Below are 16,228 nucleotides of genomic sequence, written 5' to 3'. Positions count from 1 at the left end.
ATACTGCGATTTCCAGAGTCTTCTAGGCCATGTTGGTTGAGGGATTTAGGAATTTCCCCAAGCACTGGGTTAATGGTCTGGTTATATAAAGCCATCTCCTAGGTGCTGCAAACCACCGCTGAAGAAACCTGCCAAGAAAACCCCATGATAGGTTCGCCTCCTGGTCACCGTAAGTCCAACACAATGCAAAGCCACACAACAACAACAACGAACATCACACAGGCATATCTCATTTTAAGGCACTTCAGAGTGCTTTGCAGTTATATACTGCAGTGCCATTTTGTTATCCACACTTGTTTCCGTGACCTATTTTGGCAACCATTTTATACCGTTGCCACTTTTTTAGGCCTAGGGCTACTGTGCACTTAATAAATGGTAGTGTAAATATGTTTTTTAGGGTTCCCTGCACACTGGCAATTGAAAAAAGGCTATGGGCCCTATACATACAGGCCAGAATAAAGCTGCTTCGGGTCACTTTGGAGGTATGGTGTTTCAATGACGCATGCGTCCTAAGAGTCTGGAAGCTGCACCAAAGCCATGCTCCAGTCCTTAGGCCTCTTCTGGACTCTTAGGGCGCATGTATCATTTAAACAGCATACTTGCAAAGTGACTCGAAGTGGCTTTATTTTGGCCTGTCTGTAGCCCAATATATTAGCAAGATTTGCCTTTAACTGTGACTTGACACTATTAGGAAAAAAATGGCCACTTCAGGTGTTTCAAATCTTAATGGTAAGGCTAATAAAAACATCTTTCTGACTCCATTTCCAATATGATAACGCTGCACCATGTTGAGAGATACCTGGTCATGCCAGAGTGTGTTTGCTTCCATATCTGTGACCAAGCCTATGGCTTGTTACAGACTGCCAAAATAAAGCTGCTTTGGGTCTCTTTGGAGGCATGCTGTTTAAATGATGCATGCATCCTAAGAATCCGGAAGCTGCACCAAAGCTGCACTCAGTGCTTAGGAATGGAGTGTGGCTTTGGGATGACCTCTGGACTCTTAGGACCCATGCGTCATTTAAGTAGCATACCTCCAAAGAGACCTGCAGCAGCTTTATTTTGGCAGTCTGTAACAGGCCTTTGGAACCAGAGATGAAGCTTTTGCATTGTTTCATAAGCGCAGGTTGGACGTTTTATGGCTGCTCCCAGAATCCCCCAGCCAGTCTAGTTTTGTCCTGTAAGTAGGAGAGCCTGTGTAGTGTTTTGGGGTCTAACGTTAGACCCAGAGTTGGAAGACTTGGGTTCAAAGCTAGTGTGAGTTGTGAGACTCACCAACTGACCACAGTCCATTAGTCTTTCAGTGTTGTTGTACTCCTAAGTGCACCTTAACTGGACCCCGAATAGGGATTTGATCTGCTATTCCTAACAGGGTTTTTCTGCATCACTTGGTATTCAGAATTGTGACGTCTCCAAAACATGCAGGTCCTGTTCCTGGGAATGTTCCTAATCCTTTGTAATAGCTTCCTTGCTAACCCACATCAGTGGCTTGTCTAGTCTAGTATCCTGTTGATGGAAGCGTCCCATTGGATACCCCACGCAAGTGAATCATGACAATGAAGGCCTTCTCTTAGCACCTGTCTCCAGATAACATTTCTTCCGCATCTCCGGATTGCATTCCTAGCTGCTGCGTTCCATCAAACCAATTCCCCATCCAGGGCTCAGTCAGGTGCCTCTGGGAATCTCATACCTGGCTGGTGAAGGCAGCCTTCCTTGCCATTGTTTGTTCCCAGAATCGGTTACTCAGAGGTACATTGCTCTGGATGTGGAAATTTCATACTTGGAAAAAGTAGGTGTTTTGTCTGCTAAATATGAGTTGTCCCTGCTGAAGGTTTGGAGACACTTGGATGTGTCATTTGTGTCCTAGCAAGTACCTAGTAACAAACCCATGTCAGCAAATCCCAGATGTGGCATCCTATATTCTCATGTTTGAGAGAAGGTTAAACAACATGGATCCAGCATGGTACAGTGGTTTGAGCATTGGACTGTGACTCCGGATCCAATCCTTACTTGTCCATTGAAATCCACTGGGGACTTTGGCCAAGTCTCAGCCTCGGAAGATGGCAAAAGTCAAGTCTTGGCAAGAAAAACCTTGTGATAGGTTTGCTTTAGGGTCACTGAAGTAGAGAGGGAAAGGGAGGTAGGCACAATGACCACTGAGAAGGCATTGAGCCCCATGATGTTCCCTAGAGGCACCATCTTCTCTCCCAAGGTTAAGCCTTGCTTCCCAGCCCTGTCCTTCCCACCCTTTCCCTTCTCTCCTCCCAACATGTGCGCCTCACTGTTCCCCTAAAGCAGCACTGTCCAAATTCTGGCCCTTCAGGTGTTTTGGACTCTAGCATTCGTTGGAGGATGGCCTGCATGGTTTGCTGGAGCGTGTGCATGGCCTCCAACATCCTCCGCTGACCATCCTCCAGCACAGACAACCTCTGCTCCAGCCAGCTCCTTTCTCTGCAGGAGAAAGACAAAGAGGATGGTTAGGAGAGGGGTGTGCACCTCTTAACCACTCTTGGCTTGTTGATGCTGGCCATCACCCTCCGAGTGGCTGCCTCTGGTATCAGGGGTTGCAGGAGGATCCCAACCTCTTCATCAGTCTTGTAGGCGATCCGGTTTGGGACCCTCCTGCGTTGTCCTGCCATGCTGATCACCGCCCTGGAGACCTGCACAGTTCCGCAGGGGCATTTATGGGTACTTGTGGCTGAGGGCAGTTGGGCCGAGGTGGCTCCAAGCCAATGGAGACCCTCAGAGGAGCAGTTTGAATCTGTCTCCCAATAGATGCTCTCTGGGCTTCCAGTTGTTACAATCAAATGGGTACGGAAACCAGAATTCGAGGGGAATTGATATATTGTTGGAGCTGTTGTATGTTTCTGCAACAGGTGCCAGGTGTTTGTGTTTGTGTCCCTCAGGCACTTTGCTAAGACTGCCCACAGAACAGAACATGAATGATAGGCATACACAGACTGTGGATAATGGGATACATTTATTCAGGTGCTTATGCTGTCACACTACAATCTACCCTGACATCACAGATGGAGGAGGGGCCATGCCTCAGATTCTCCCTGTGAGAAAGAAATCTGCCAGGGCATCCCTCGCAGCCTCCCCTTCTTCCTTCTTTTCATTCTCTTCAGCCTGCGTGGACATCGAAGTGGTTCATGGGACCTTCCTTGCAGCAGCGGCGGCAGTTGTGGCTGCGCATTGCAGGGTGACTAGGAGTGTGGGTCACAGGGGAAAGGGGGCATCCATGATGTCGGTGGCACTTGCACTGCACAGGTGGACAGGGATGCCAACATCAGCTGATCACTTGGCAGGAGTCATTTAAAAGGTCTGGGCTGGCGACTGCACATGCGCAGTCTGCAGCCGGCAAAACAAAACAAAAATGCCACATTTGCAGCCGCCCATGCAGTGGCTCTCTCTTTAGGGCATCCTGCGAGATGGCGGAATGGGTGCTGGGGATAAGATATGGCCCCACATAAGCTGTGTTCACTCCCCCCAGTATAGTTGCCCCATCCAGCTTTGGGGACTGGCGGTCTGGGGGCTCTGCATTCAAGAAAAGGAACCTTCATGATGTCTTTCCCTGACTGTACCGCGCCTAGGATACTTATGAAATGAAGACGCCTTGCAGTAACTAGGAGTGGATACTGATGTGGAAGGATTGTGATTTCACATATTCAAAGCAAATCCTCCCGTTCAGAATCCTATTATTCTTCTGTACCCAGTTTCAGGGAATGAATCTCAGGATTCCAGAAAAACAAAGCCCTACAAGCATAATTCATTGGTTTGAGAGGATAATCTCACTGGGATGGTTCCTCCATCATTCATGAAACCCTCCCAAAAGCCAGATGACAACACACCCCACTGCCTTCTGCTATCTCTCTCCTTGACCTCATCTACAAGAGATTCCCCACCCACATCCCCAAATCTCACATCTTATGGCAAGGATGGAGAGTTTTTGGTTACTAGATGTTTTGGTTGGCAAACTCCCAGACATTCCAGTCCACAGTGCCAAGGGATAATAAGGAATTACAGGAGCTATAGTCCAACAATATCTGGAAGGTCAGATTCCCCAGCCCTGCTGCCTTATTGGACTGTGGAATAGGAAGGACACAGCTCAACCTTTGCATCTCATGTTTTGATGCAGCACATTACAGATATATCTGGTATCACTAGCTGGCTGGGAGACTCTAGGAGTTGTTCTGAAACTTTTCTAGTTTCTGCACAAAGGTTCTTGGGCTTGGGATGTTCCTTTTTAAAGAGTCTAGTTAGCCTTGGGGAACTTGATGATGGGACAGCCTGTGGGAAACTGGTGACCCTCCAGATATGGGACTACAACTCCCACCATCCTTCAGCGTTGGCTGTGCTGACTAGACGGTTGAGAGTTGCAGCCCCGCAACATTGGAAAGCCACATCCCCATGATAGGGTTGCCAGACGTTGGACACAACTTGAAGGCACACAACAGCAAGAGATGGAGGGTCACGAGGCTAAAATGGAGTGGGAGGTTCATGGTCCCTTGGAAAGCGTTTGGATGGTTTCTGGATGTGGGAGGAGAGGTGTGTTTATTACTATGGGATTAGCAGTGCTGATTCTTAGTTGTAACAATCAGCCATTGTGATCACAACAGCTTAGAAATGTCCAGCCAAGGATTTACTGAACATTTTAGCATGTGCCCAGAATGTCTTTTCCCCAAATTCCAAGAAGTAGTTTGTATGAAAGATACAGGCACTTAAAATGTTTCCTTATACAACAGGACCTTTAGATCTGTTGCGGTTCCATTATGGGATCTCTATGGATAGGAAGAAAACACTAATGATCCCGCCTCATTATTAAATGGTGGCGATGTGAGCACAGACACACTGGTGTGGCTGTTCATATCACCGTCATTCAATAACACATAGCATGACAATCTGTGGTTGCTCACAACTGTAGACCCAGAGCCCGCAGTTTGAGAAAGCTCTTTGCATTTGTGTGAACCTCTTTGCCATTCTTTCTCCATAATTAGTCCTTGAGCTTCTGTGGGAAAAGCCGTGTTGGTTTTTTACCTGTCGTGCAACACGACAGAAGTATGCGCCCTTTTATTGCATGTGGGTACAGCCACCAATAAATGCCAGATGCTGCAGGCTCTCTGTCAGAGGAAGGAACTGGCAAAACCACCTCAAATTATTCCTTGCCTAAGAAAACCCTCTCAAATTCATGAGGTCGCCATAAGTCGACGGGTGACTTGAAGGCATGTGCGCACATGCACACGCAGTGCCAATAAGTCAATCTCTTTTTACAGTCTTGGCACCTACATCTGGTGGGAAGTGTGTTAGGAGTCTTTTTCTCGATCTTATGGGAGATGTGGGATAGAAATAAATCATCATCATCATCATCATCATCATCATCATCATCATCATCATCCACCTGTTCCTTCTTCCTTTCAGTCATTGGGCTCTGGGTGGTTTGCTGGCATAACTAGTGAGAGCATGGAGGGGTGAGGATTGCCTGGTAGTGAGAAACTTTGCTTGCCAGTTGGCCCTGCTGTGCATAGAATTTGGAGATGTGGATGTAATGCTCATACAATGTTTTTCTGTTTGTCTGCAGATGACCAGCACCAGTAACAAGCGAGCACCCACAACCGCCACCCAGAGACTCAAACAGGACTACCTGCGCATCAAAAAAGATCCAGTGCCTTATATATGTGCTGAGCCTCTGCCCTCAAATATACTTGAATGGTAAGGATGGTGACAAGCCAGTAGAATGCATTGGGAACCTCAGCCTTTCAGAGACCCAGGCAGCCCTATGGGATTCTCTGGACGATCACACCATTAATGCAGAACTCCATTGCTGAGTGGTTTCCCAGCCTTTCCCCAAAGCTTGGCTGCTTTCAGTTGTGTTGGCTTAAACCAGTGGTTCCCAAACTTTGCTCCTCCAGGTTTTGGACTTCAACTCCCAGAAGCCTCAGCCCTCTTAGCTAATGGCCTAGGATTCTGGGAGCCGAAGTCCAAAATCCTTGGCAGGCCAGAGATTGGGAACCACTGGTTTAAACTATGGTTTAAACCTTTAACAAACAGACAAAAATAAACAATATACATTTTTCACATTTGTGTTTCCTATTGTACAGTCCTTACAGTTTTTAAACTTCTTTTTGATCCTTTGGATCTTGCTTAAGTATGCTAAAGAACTTCTGTATCCATTGCCATAGTTTTCTTTGGGTTTCTGTCCTTCATTGCTTTTTGACTTGTTCTGCAGAAAGCAATAGCACTGTCCTGTAGAATTACACCATAAAAATAACTTCAACTTTACACTATTAATTATTCATTTTTTAAAAAAATGAATTATTACTATTTTCCTACCCTCTTACTGAAGCAACAAGGACTGTTTTAATTTAAACACTTCAATCTGAACAGTTTGCTTTTTCTCCTGCTTCCCTCCTCTTGTCCAAAAGCTCAAACGGCTATGTTCCTACAGCATTAAGCAAAATTTTGGTGGTATTCTTGACTCTACTTTTTGGCCATTTTTGTTTGTATCAAGACATCCTCTTGCAATAAATTCTCTGACACTGAATTTGGATCCTGGGCCAAGGGAGATTTCCTTCCTTTGGGTGCCCATGCTTCTCTTTCTTCAGGCTTGCTGTTAATAGCATAATCTGATCCCTGGGCATTCATGCCGAAAGTGGAGCAGCCAGCACAGAGTGTACTGCTGGCAGTCGGCCACTTGTCTTCCAGTTGGCTGTGTTTGTATGTGTTACATTTATTGTCAGGGATGTGGGACACGTAAGCCTGTAGATGAAGCAGGGCTGCTTCTTGTGTCATCCCTTCTATGTTGACCAGGGCTAATGGGATTTCTAGTCTGGCAACTTCTGGGGGACCGTATATTTCCCATCCTTGGTTTTCTCCCCCGGCTTTCCTTGGGTTGTCAGGTCAGATGTGAAACAAGACACACGTATCTTAAATCATTCATAGGCCTGATACAGACAGGCCAAAATAAAGCTGCTTCGAGTCACTTTGGAAGTATGCTGTTTAAATGATACATGGGTCCTAAGAGTCCAGAAGCCCCACCAAAACCACGCTCCAGTCCTAAGGACTGGAGTGCAGCTTTAGTGCAGCTTGTAGACTCTTAGGATGCATGAATCAGTGAAACACCATAACTCCAAAATGACCTGAAGCAGCTTTATTTTGGCCTGTCTGTATAGGGCCATAGATTTTGGAGCAGGACAAGGTATGCTCCATCAAGTCAGATGGAAGTACTTGTACTTCACCTTCCAAACTCCAGCTTTCAGCCACAGGTTTCCAGGACAAAATCAGGGCTAAACACTCTTCCGTGCCACTCCTCTTGCCTCCAAGGCAAGAACTATGTTGGGAGGGGACAGCTGTTGAAAGTTGGGCTTTGGAAGGTGAGAGATGATGGGTACCTTCATCCCACTTGATAGAGATTTGCAGTACCTTGTCCTGCTCAAAGATCTTTGAAGAATTAAAGTTGCAGGACCATGCTAGCTCTCACAGCAACTCTGTATTCCCATGATAAAACCTCAAGATAGCTAACAACCATCACCAGTAAAGTTGCTCAACCTGCAGAGTTCTTTCATACCTGGCTATAGTGACCTAGCTGAAGTGAGTCTATCTTTTTGCTCCTCCTTCCCTACCACCTTTTAATTTATTTATTGATTGGAAACTTGTCATATATAACAGATGCTTCCTTTGTTCCTTTAGGCACTACGTTGTACGGGGACCTGAGATGACGCCGTATGAAGGTAAACCATAACTTGTACTTTGAAATACTCTTCCCTCCAAATCTGCCAGCCCTTTTAAGTTTCAAGCACTGTATATTAACCAGCCCCTCCCGCACTGTGAAGTAAAGCCTTCTTTCTCTCTTCTTGTTTTAGGTGGCTATTACCACGGGAAACTTATTTTCCCAAGAGAATTCCCCTTTAAACCTCCTAGTATTTATATGATAACACCAAATGGAAGATTTAAATGCAACACAAGGTAAGTCGTTTCCATACGCTATCCTGGTTTTTATGGTCAATGACTTTAAAGTAGGGGTGAGAGACCCCCATGGCCCTCCAGGTATTGCTACACTCCAGTCCTGGCAAAGCATTCATCATCCCTGCTTCAAAGGAATATACAACACTGATCTGGATTCTCAGTCCGTTGTGGTCAACATAGCTCTGAGCAGTGTTCTTTGTCTGCTGTGTTGGCTTAAGATGGTCCTCAGTTTCTTTGCAAAGGCCCCATACAGACAGGCCAAAATAAAACTGCTTCGAGTTACTTTGGAGGTATGCTGTTTTGATGATGCATGCGTATTAAGAGTCCAGAAGCCACGCCAAAGCCATGATCCAGTCCTAAGGATTAGAGTACAGCTTCTGGACTCTTAGTACACATGCATCGTTGAAACAGCATACCTCCAAAGTGACCCAAAGCAGCTTTATTTTGGCCTGTCTGTATAGGACCAATGAAACCTTTTATCTTCTCTCGGTTGTACTGGTTCCAGGGCTTACAGAGTCAAAGTGGTGGTCATGGATGGCGATGTCCTCTCCCACTCATCCACTCTACAGGCTTCCCTCTTCCGTGAGGGATTTAACTGTGCTCCTCACAACAGTTGTGAGCAAGGCAGGGTGTGTGTGTGTGTGTTTATCCAGTCATAATACATACTGCTGTGAGCTATACTGGTTGTAATGCAAAGTTGTAATGCCAAGTATTTGAGGGTGGCTTGATCTTGAGTGAGCCATTTATATATAAAGACCAGTTATAGAAAATTGCTAAAACTATAGGGATCAACACAGCATAACAGGCCTTTCGGTGATCCATCTTGTCAGTTGTCGTCTACTCTGGCTTCCCAGGTTCTTGGAATTTCCCAGTTTTGCTTCATGGGATGCTTTTTATGTGGAGATTGGGTATTGGATCCTTGCTTTTGTAGAACATTTACAAGCTCTTGTGGCCTCTTCAGATGTCCTGAGATGGGATTTGAATCCTCAGCCCTGAGTTGTGGGTAGTTACAACTGAACCACTGTAAGAGCGGCCAGATGAAATTAACCAGTCACAGAATGGAAGAGGAAGAGGGAAATTATGTGTGATGCAGAGGAGGAAGAATTGCCCAAGTTCCTGAAGTACCTGCTTAACCATGGTTACAGCATCGGGGCCATTCTTAACATCTGATATACCTTCCTTGGCAATACTGTATATCATTCCAGGGGTTAGCAAATGGTAGCATCTGATAAACCTAGTGTGGAAATGCTTCGTATTACTCCAAGGAGAGGAAACCTGTGACCTTAAGTTTGATTTCTGCTTTCAAATGTCATCTGAAAGTGGTTGAGATCAGACTGCTGCCAAGAGTAATTACACACTACTTATGAGGAAATATGGCTCTTGACAGTTAAATGTTTCTTGCCCCTTCATTTTCTCCTTTGTGGTAACTTTGGCTGCGGTTTTCCTTGCAGATTATGTCTTTCGATCACTGACTTTCATCCTGACACATGGAATCCGGCTTGGTCAGTCTCTACAATCCTAACAGGCCTTCTTAGTTTTATGGTTGAAAAAGGTCCCACTTTGGGCAGTATAGAAACATCAGAGTTCACAGTGAGTAACATCCCCCAATTGTCCTCCCCGCCACCCCCCAAACCCCCAAATAGATTGCAGAGGAAATGTAGAAGTGTTATCTGTTTATAAAATGCTGATTTCAAACTGATCTCCTCCTCCTTTGTCCCTTTCTCTCCACAGAAAAGGCAGCTTGCTTCACAGAGTTTAGCATTTAACGTCAAAGACAAAGTCTTCTGTGAATTATTCCCTGATGTGGTGGAGGTAAGGTGGCACATTTGGAAGATAGCATTAGCCATACAGGAGATGAATTTCCACCTGCCTGGATATTTAGCCTTAATGTTCCCAATCTCCTAATAGTTGTTTTTTTAATTACAGTTTCCCAGAAACTTGGTGCTTTCCTGCTGTGTTAGACTACAATTCCCATTATTTTCAGCCAGACATGACAGTTGTAGTCCTGCATATCTGGAAGGCAGACCTTGGTTGAAGGCTTCCTTGTTACATGTTTAATCTGGCCTTTTATGGAAGATGCAGCATTTGATAGATATAGTAGGAAGAAACCCCATACATACATATTTAGTAAGGTGGGGGGGGGGGAGAGAATATACTTTATAAGGGGCCCAAGGTATTTTAATCAGTTGAGAAGTCTTCAGTGGATTGCTAGCTTGACATCATAGCCTTAAAATTGTAGGTTTGTGTATGGTCACAGAATCTGAAATGGTAACCTAGCCATTGCGTCCAACCTTCCCTTACATTGCAGAACTTTGGGGCTGTCTTGATTGTGATGTGGAGTGCATTTTCTCATTTCTTGGCCTATACCTGCATGAACTGTGTGGGTATGTGTGTATGTATCATACCACATCATTGAATCCTAAAGTCAGAATCATCCAGGCCATAGCATTTCTGATTTCAGTGTTTGGGTGTGATAGCTGGACAGTGAAGAAAACTGACAGGTGAAAAAATTAACTCATTTGAAAAGTGGTGCTGCAGGAGAGTTCTACATAGACCACTAAAAAGGCAATTAAAGGGTCCTAGAGCAGATCAAGCCTGAACTCCCACTAGAAGTGGAGATGATTTAAACAGTGAAACCATAATACTTTGAGAAGACAGGTCTCTTTGGTAAAGAACATAATGCTCAAAGGAAGCAGGAAAAGTGGGAGAGCTCATGTCAGGTGGATTGATTCTATCAAGGCAGCCACAGTCATGATGTGCAAGATGTGAGCATAGAGGAAGGATCTTGGAGGGCTCTTATTCATAGGGCTGCCATTTGTCAAAGTCCACTTGACAACCAATAACTTCATATATCGAAGGATACTCCCTTTTCCCTAGGAGGCTCTGTAATGCGCAGAGCTTCTGTGGCAGATGTGTAAGGGTGCCTCAGCTGGCATATCGATGCAGGATGGTTTCCTTCATGGTACAAGTTTTGGAATGCCATTAATCTTAGCAGTTTTTTGTATTCTGTGTTAGGTTTTGTATTTTGTAAGAGGATTAAAAAATGACAGAGACAGTTTATTCTATCACCTGGCGTACTCCCCTTCGTCTCAACGGGATCTAATTTTGCTGATCAGTGATCTCAACCCCATATTTCTCGCTTTGTCCCTTCCCATCCTAGGAAATCAAGCAGAAACAAAAGGCACGAGAAGACCTCCACAGCCGGCCACCGACTCTTCCGCTTCCGGATGTCGTCCCTGATGGGGATGCCCACCACGGCCAGAATGGCGTCCCACTTCTTAACGGGCATGTGCCCTTGGCTGCTGCCAACAACCACCCCGGCCTCCAGCAGGCCAACCGGAACCACGGACTCCTGGGTGGAGCTTTGGCGAACTTGTTTGTTATTGTTGGTTTCGCGGCCTTTGCCTATACAGTGAAGTACGTTCTGAGAAGCATAGCGCAAGAGTGATGCGCTTAAAAAACACAAACCAACCAAAACCACCGGTTCCAAGACCAAAATTAGCAGTAGGGGCAGGAGCCAAAACAACAACAACAACAAAAGCATTTGGGACTCTTGGGTCTCATACCCCTCCCCAGCGCTGGGAAAAAATATCGTGATGTACAGGTAAAAATGAAATAGACTGGTTTGGCTCATGGGTTTAATTTAGATGAGGAAGAGAAAAGACAATTTTTCAGTTCTGAAGATGATGCATTTGGGATAGATAGGCGAAAGGAAGTGCAACCCCAGGGGAGAGAAAAACCTTGATTTTTAAAAGAGATAAATTGGCAATATCTTAAAATGTTACTGGTCTACAAGTAGCATCTTTTTATGTTGTTAATTTTCTTTCAAAAAGAAAAGCACTGAACCACTTCTGAGGTCCTTAAAGTCCTTTGTTGTTAATGTGGAATCACTCACACGTTTAGTGACACCATGAGAGGCTCCATGGTGTGGAAGGTGGCAGCTGGAAACAAGCCGAACCTAGAGAGGGTTGCTTGTGTTCAGTCCTTCCACCCGCCTCTTATCCACAGGCTGCACTTTTCCCATCCCTGTTGTAGATGAAAAGGACTGCCTTCACATTTACTTTTAAGACATTTGATGTGTATGTCCTATTTTCAACCTCCCACCCGAGAACCTGGCATTTGTGAATCTTGGCACTCGGTTGGTTTCATGAAAGGAAACGATGGGTTTCCTGCTAATCCTAGTGATCATGGGGACTGAAAGCCCTTTGCAGGGTTTAGCAGTGGCCATTCAAAAGTGTGCATCCTTTTTGCTCTTTAAGTTATAATGAGGCTAGTTTTTTATTTCAAGGTCCTGCTCTAAGACAAGCTTTACCTTGCTTCCAGTCACTGAGAGACGTGTTGGGTGGGAAGCTAAAATTGTGCAGATTCTGGCCATCCTTTTGCTGTGTGTGTTTAACAGAGAGTTATAAGAACAATGTTCTATCCCTCCCCAACAACAACAACAACAACAAAACAACATGGCAGTGTTAAGGATGGAATCATGTTGAGTTTTGCAGGTGGCCGCCAGGTGTCATTGTTGACTTGCAGTAGAGCTTTCCCAAGGATGTTAAATGGGAATAAAAATCTAGAAGGAGGTAGTAGTTTGGGAAGGAATATTCAATTAATTCCTTTGGGGTTAGGCATGTTAGGCTGTGAAATTGGGGTCCTTGGGCAGGTTTTTAAAGGTTATGCTTCTTTCCCCCCTTCTCCCCCTCTTTAAAGGAAAGAGGCTTGTCTTTCAAACATAAGTTGAAACAAGATGCTGGTTTCTGGCCTGCTTTGGTCAGTTTTAAGGCCTTTGCGGTCCTGGTAGAGCATGAGAGATCTTAAGAGGACAAACATCTAAACCTCAGGGATGGACAACCTGCGCTGTTGGCCAACAACAAGGGATGATGTGGCCGTGCTGTTTGGGGCTGATGGGAGCTGGTGTCCAACAGCATTGGGAAGGTACAGGTTCTCCATCCCTGCTATCAATCAAAGGGGTTTAAAGTAAAAGACAGATTGCTGTAGTAGCATCTCCTTCTTCACCAGCCTCTGCCTTTTCCAGCTTTGGTCACCCCCAAAGACCTCTTTGCTGGCTTGCCTCTGAGTAGTTGGTTTGGTTTGGAAAAAGGGGTAGATCTTCTGGATTGCACCACTTTTAGAAAAGGAACTGTCCTTGTGTGTTTTCAGTGCTTCTTCCTTTGAGTTGGAGAAGTAGACTCTTTGAGCAGAAAACAAGTAAGGTGGGAGGATAGATGGAGCCTAACAAGGGTTTTTATTTTGGGAGGTTTCTTTTGCCAGGGGTGAGCAGACATCAGACATACAGTGGGCTCCTTGGTAGCCTGAATTCCCACCATGAGCATCAAGTACTGAACACTCTGTCCATCCATTAAGTCCAATACAGGGTAAAGTTGCATTTTTAGTGTTGTCTGCAGAATACTTTTTTTTTTTGGAGCTGTGCCTTCCAGAATCCCCAGATTTTGAGAGGTACAGTCCAAAAAGAGATCTCTTGCAAACTTTGCCATTCATGGCTGACATCTCCACAATGGGTCTTGCAAGCCTGGCAGAACAAGACAGCTGTGGATTGAGCCCTGGCATCTGTTCTCTGTTTGTCCACACCTTTGGAGAGTTAACAGTTCAACAGGCCTAGATTGTAAAAGCTATTGATTCCCCCTGTGATGCCTAATAGGACTGGTTTCCCTCTCGAAAAAGCTTTGTAGCCTAAAATATACATCCCCCCCAGTGTCTCTCTCTCTCCTGTTAATCTTCCCCATATCCTTTGCCTTGTTGCAGAGGTAAATCTGAGTGCCTTCTCCAGTTGTGTGTGGCTGTCTTTGAGCCACCCACTTTCCAATTGCAGACTTCCTCAAAGGAATATTGGCAAGGTCGAAAGCCTACTGTCTTTTGAATTCCCCCCATTTGCCCCCTTCCACACACAAACAATACTTTGTCCTAAAACAGGGATGAGCAAATGCAGAAGGCTAGTGGTCCATGGCAGCCCCACAGCAGACCTTGCTGCCAAAAAATTGCCCCAAATGCCCCGTAGGAAACCTGAGCGCATCGCAAAGATTTTGCCATGGTTTTTTCCCCATCTCTAGGCCATTAGGTTCAGGAAGTGAATGGAAATTGTGATGTCGAAGGCTTTCAGGTCCATAGTTTTCTGTGGGTTTCTGGGCTATGTGGCTGCACTCTTCAAGGATTCATTCCTGATATTTCACTTGTATCTGTGGTTGGCATCTTAAGACGCCAGCCACAGTTGTAGGTGAAATGTCAGGAATAAATCATTCCAGAATATCACCACATAGCCCTGAAAACCCACAGAAAACCTATTAATGGAAATCCACTACCTGTTCCAAAAAAGATTTTCCTTCCTAAATTGGCCGGGACACTACAAAGTTGTGACAGTGGTGTCCCCATGCTTCCTAGAGAGGGTTTGGGGCCAAACAAACCCTTTTTGATCCCTGGCAGCCATGAAAACTGCCATGTGGGGCCACATGCAGCCTTCATGCCTCACTTTGCCTCCCCTGTTGTAAAGTTTCCTTCTAACTCCACCATTAATTGTTTGATTTTAGGCACATGAGATCCCTCTATTCCACACACAGCCCTTTAAACATGTATATATTGTAGGCATCCAGTTTCATTTTTGTTTTGTAGCTTTTTAAAAAACATCTTTGGGTTTCTGATTCTGTGGATGATTTCTTTGTTGTCAGAAGACTAAAGGCAGTGGACAGCCAAGCGGGAAGCATCAAATAAACCCATGAGCCACGTAGCTTTAGATAATCAGTGAACATGTGCTTTGACCAATTTCTCTGCAAGTAGGTATGGATTAGTTGAAACTAACAGGATAGGTCCATACGACGGAGGAGACGTCTTTGAAAGGAGACTTAGGGAAGGGGAGGGGGGAGTCGGGCGTGATAGGGAATGATTTTAAGATCTGTATTTATAAAACACTTTGGAAATTTTGTGGTTGGTTTCTCTTTTCCTTTCTTTCTTGGATCAGATTTTGATTTACCGTTGTTCAGCTCGGGCCTTCTAGATGTTGTCCTTCATCTGCTCTCATCACACGATGATCGTAATGTATCTCTGTTTCTACAAAGGTCTCTGTTTCCTCTGTCAAGACATGTTGCGTGTGTATCTTGTCCGTTTCTTTTAATGACCTGATTTTGGTGGTGGAGATGATGTGCTTAAGAAAGCAGCATTTGAATGAATTAGAAGACTGTATATCACATAAGGAGACAAAGGGCAATGCTAGCTGGGGCAACTAATGATCCTAGAACGATTGGGAACAATAGACCAAGGGCTGTATCACACTTGGTTGTAAAGCCACCATAACAAGTGGCTAATAGTGCCTTTGGTGATACATATTGCATGGTGCCTAATGTTGAGGTGGAATCTCTTTTCCTGTAGCTTCCATCCATTACTCTGTGTCCTATTCTCTGGAGCAGCAGAAAACAAGCCTGTTCCATCCACAATGTGAGCCCCCTTCAAAGACTTAAACATGTCTGTCATATCACCCCATAACCGTCATACCACAATGAAGTGATGTGGGTATGTTTAACCAGGTTAAACATACCCACATCACTTCATTGTGGGATGATGAGGCCGACTGCACTGGGTCCCTGTAGGGCCTTGAATGGTTGGGCCTTGGAGCTCTAATACATAGGTTCCCATCTCTAACAATAGCGTGGTAACAGGAATTCAGCATAGTTCCCTTTCAGATGGAGTATGAAGACTTGACGTTTTAGGGAGAGAAACCACAGAAGCTGGGTAAGATTCCCACTGGGTCCTTTTGCATCCTCAGCGTCATCTAGCCGCTATACCACACTGCCTCCATCACACCGAACTGGGTTTGACAACCCATTCAGGGAGTAGGGCATGCAGCCCTGAGGCACTTGGTGTCCTCTCTCAACCGATGCTTCACGAATGTGTTCCAAATTCCAGGAATTTGTGTGGTTAAAACCTTATTTTTTCAAAAATGTTAAGAATTGCCCTCCTGGAGCTGATCAAAAGCCTTTTTAATTGTGCATTCTCTTTCCAGGAACATCCCATTTGGGATTCTGGGAAGTCCACCAGAAGGGTGGGGAGGTAGCTGTCTTCCCTGGTTTGTTTCTGGCATGTAGGATCCAGAGGTATTCTGCCTTGGAACATGGAGGTTCACATGAGGAGAGGAGGCCTCTTTCAGGCGGAGGGCTGAATCCGGTTTTGGAGAAGTTCTCTAGCTGGGCGTTCCAGGGGTGGGCCAGTGCCAATGGCTTCAGGGTGGAAACCTTTTCTGGCTGGTGGCGCTCTTTGTTAACAGCGCAGGGAG

The 16,228-nt window shown here is 45.3% G+C and overlaps 1 protein-coding gene across 1 annotated transcript in view; it reads left to right on the top strand.

Annotated features, from left to right (window-relative positions):
* The window catches only part of LOC149307702 (ubiquitin-conjugating enzyme E2 J2-like), a 17,423-nt gene extending 2,541 nt beyond the window's left edge, over positions 1 to 14,882 (top strand). Inside the window, exons 2-7 of the mRNA XM_089534287.1 lie at positions 5,576 to 5,706; positions 7,684 to 7,724; positions 7,857 to 7,959; positions 9,411 to 9,549; positions 9,691 to 9,771; positions 11,120 to 14,882. Coding sequence (XP_089390413.1) covers positions 5,576 to 5,706; positions 7,684 to 7,724; positions 7,857 to 7,959; positions 9,411 to 9,549; positions 9,691 to 9,771; positions 11,120 to 11,407 — 783 coding nt within the window. The 3' untranslated portion in view covers positions 11,408 to 14,882. The remainder of the gene's footprint in view (positions 1 to 5,575; positions 5,707 to 7,683; positions 7,725 to 7,856; positions 7,960 to 9,410; positions 9,550 to 9,690; positions 9,772 to 11,119) is intronic.
* Positions 14,883 to 16,228: the final 1,346 nt, after the last annotated feature.

The sequence above is a fragment of the Sceloporus occidentalis genome, unplaced genomic scaffold (assembly GCF_023333645.1).
Source record: "Sceloporus occidentalis isolate IW3139 unplaced genomic scaffold, rSceOcc1.0.p SCAF_8, whole genome shotgun sequence".
NCBI lineage: Eukaryota > Metazoa > Chordata > Lepidosauria > Squamata > Phrynosomatidae > Sceloporus > Sceloporus occidentalis.
The sequence above is the reverse complement of the archived record's forward strand: the minus strand, read 5'-3'. Positions and strand labels throughout refer to the sequence as shown.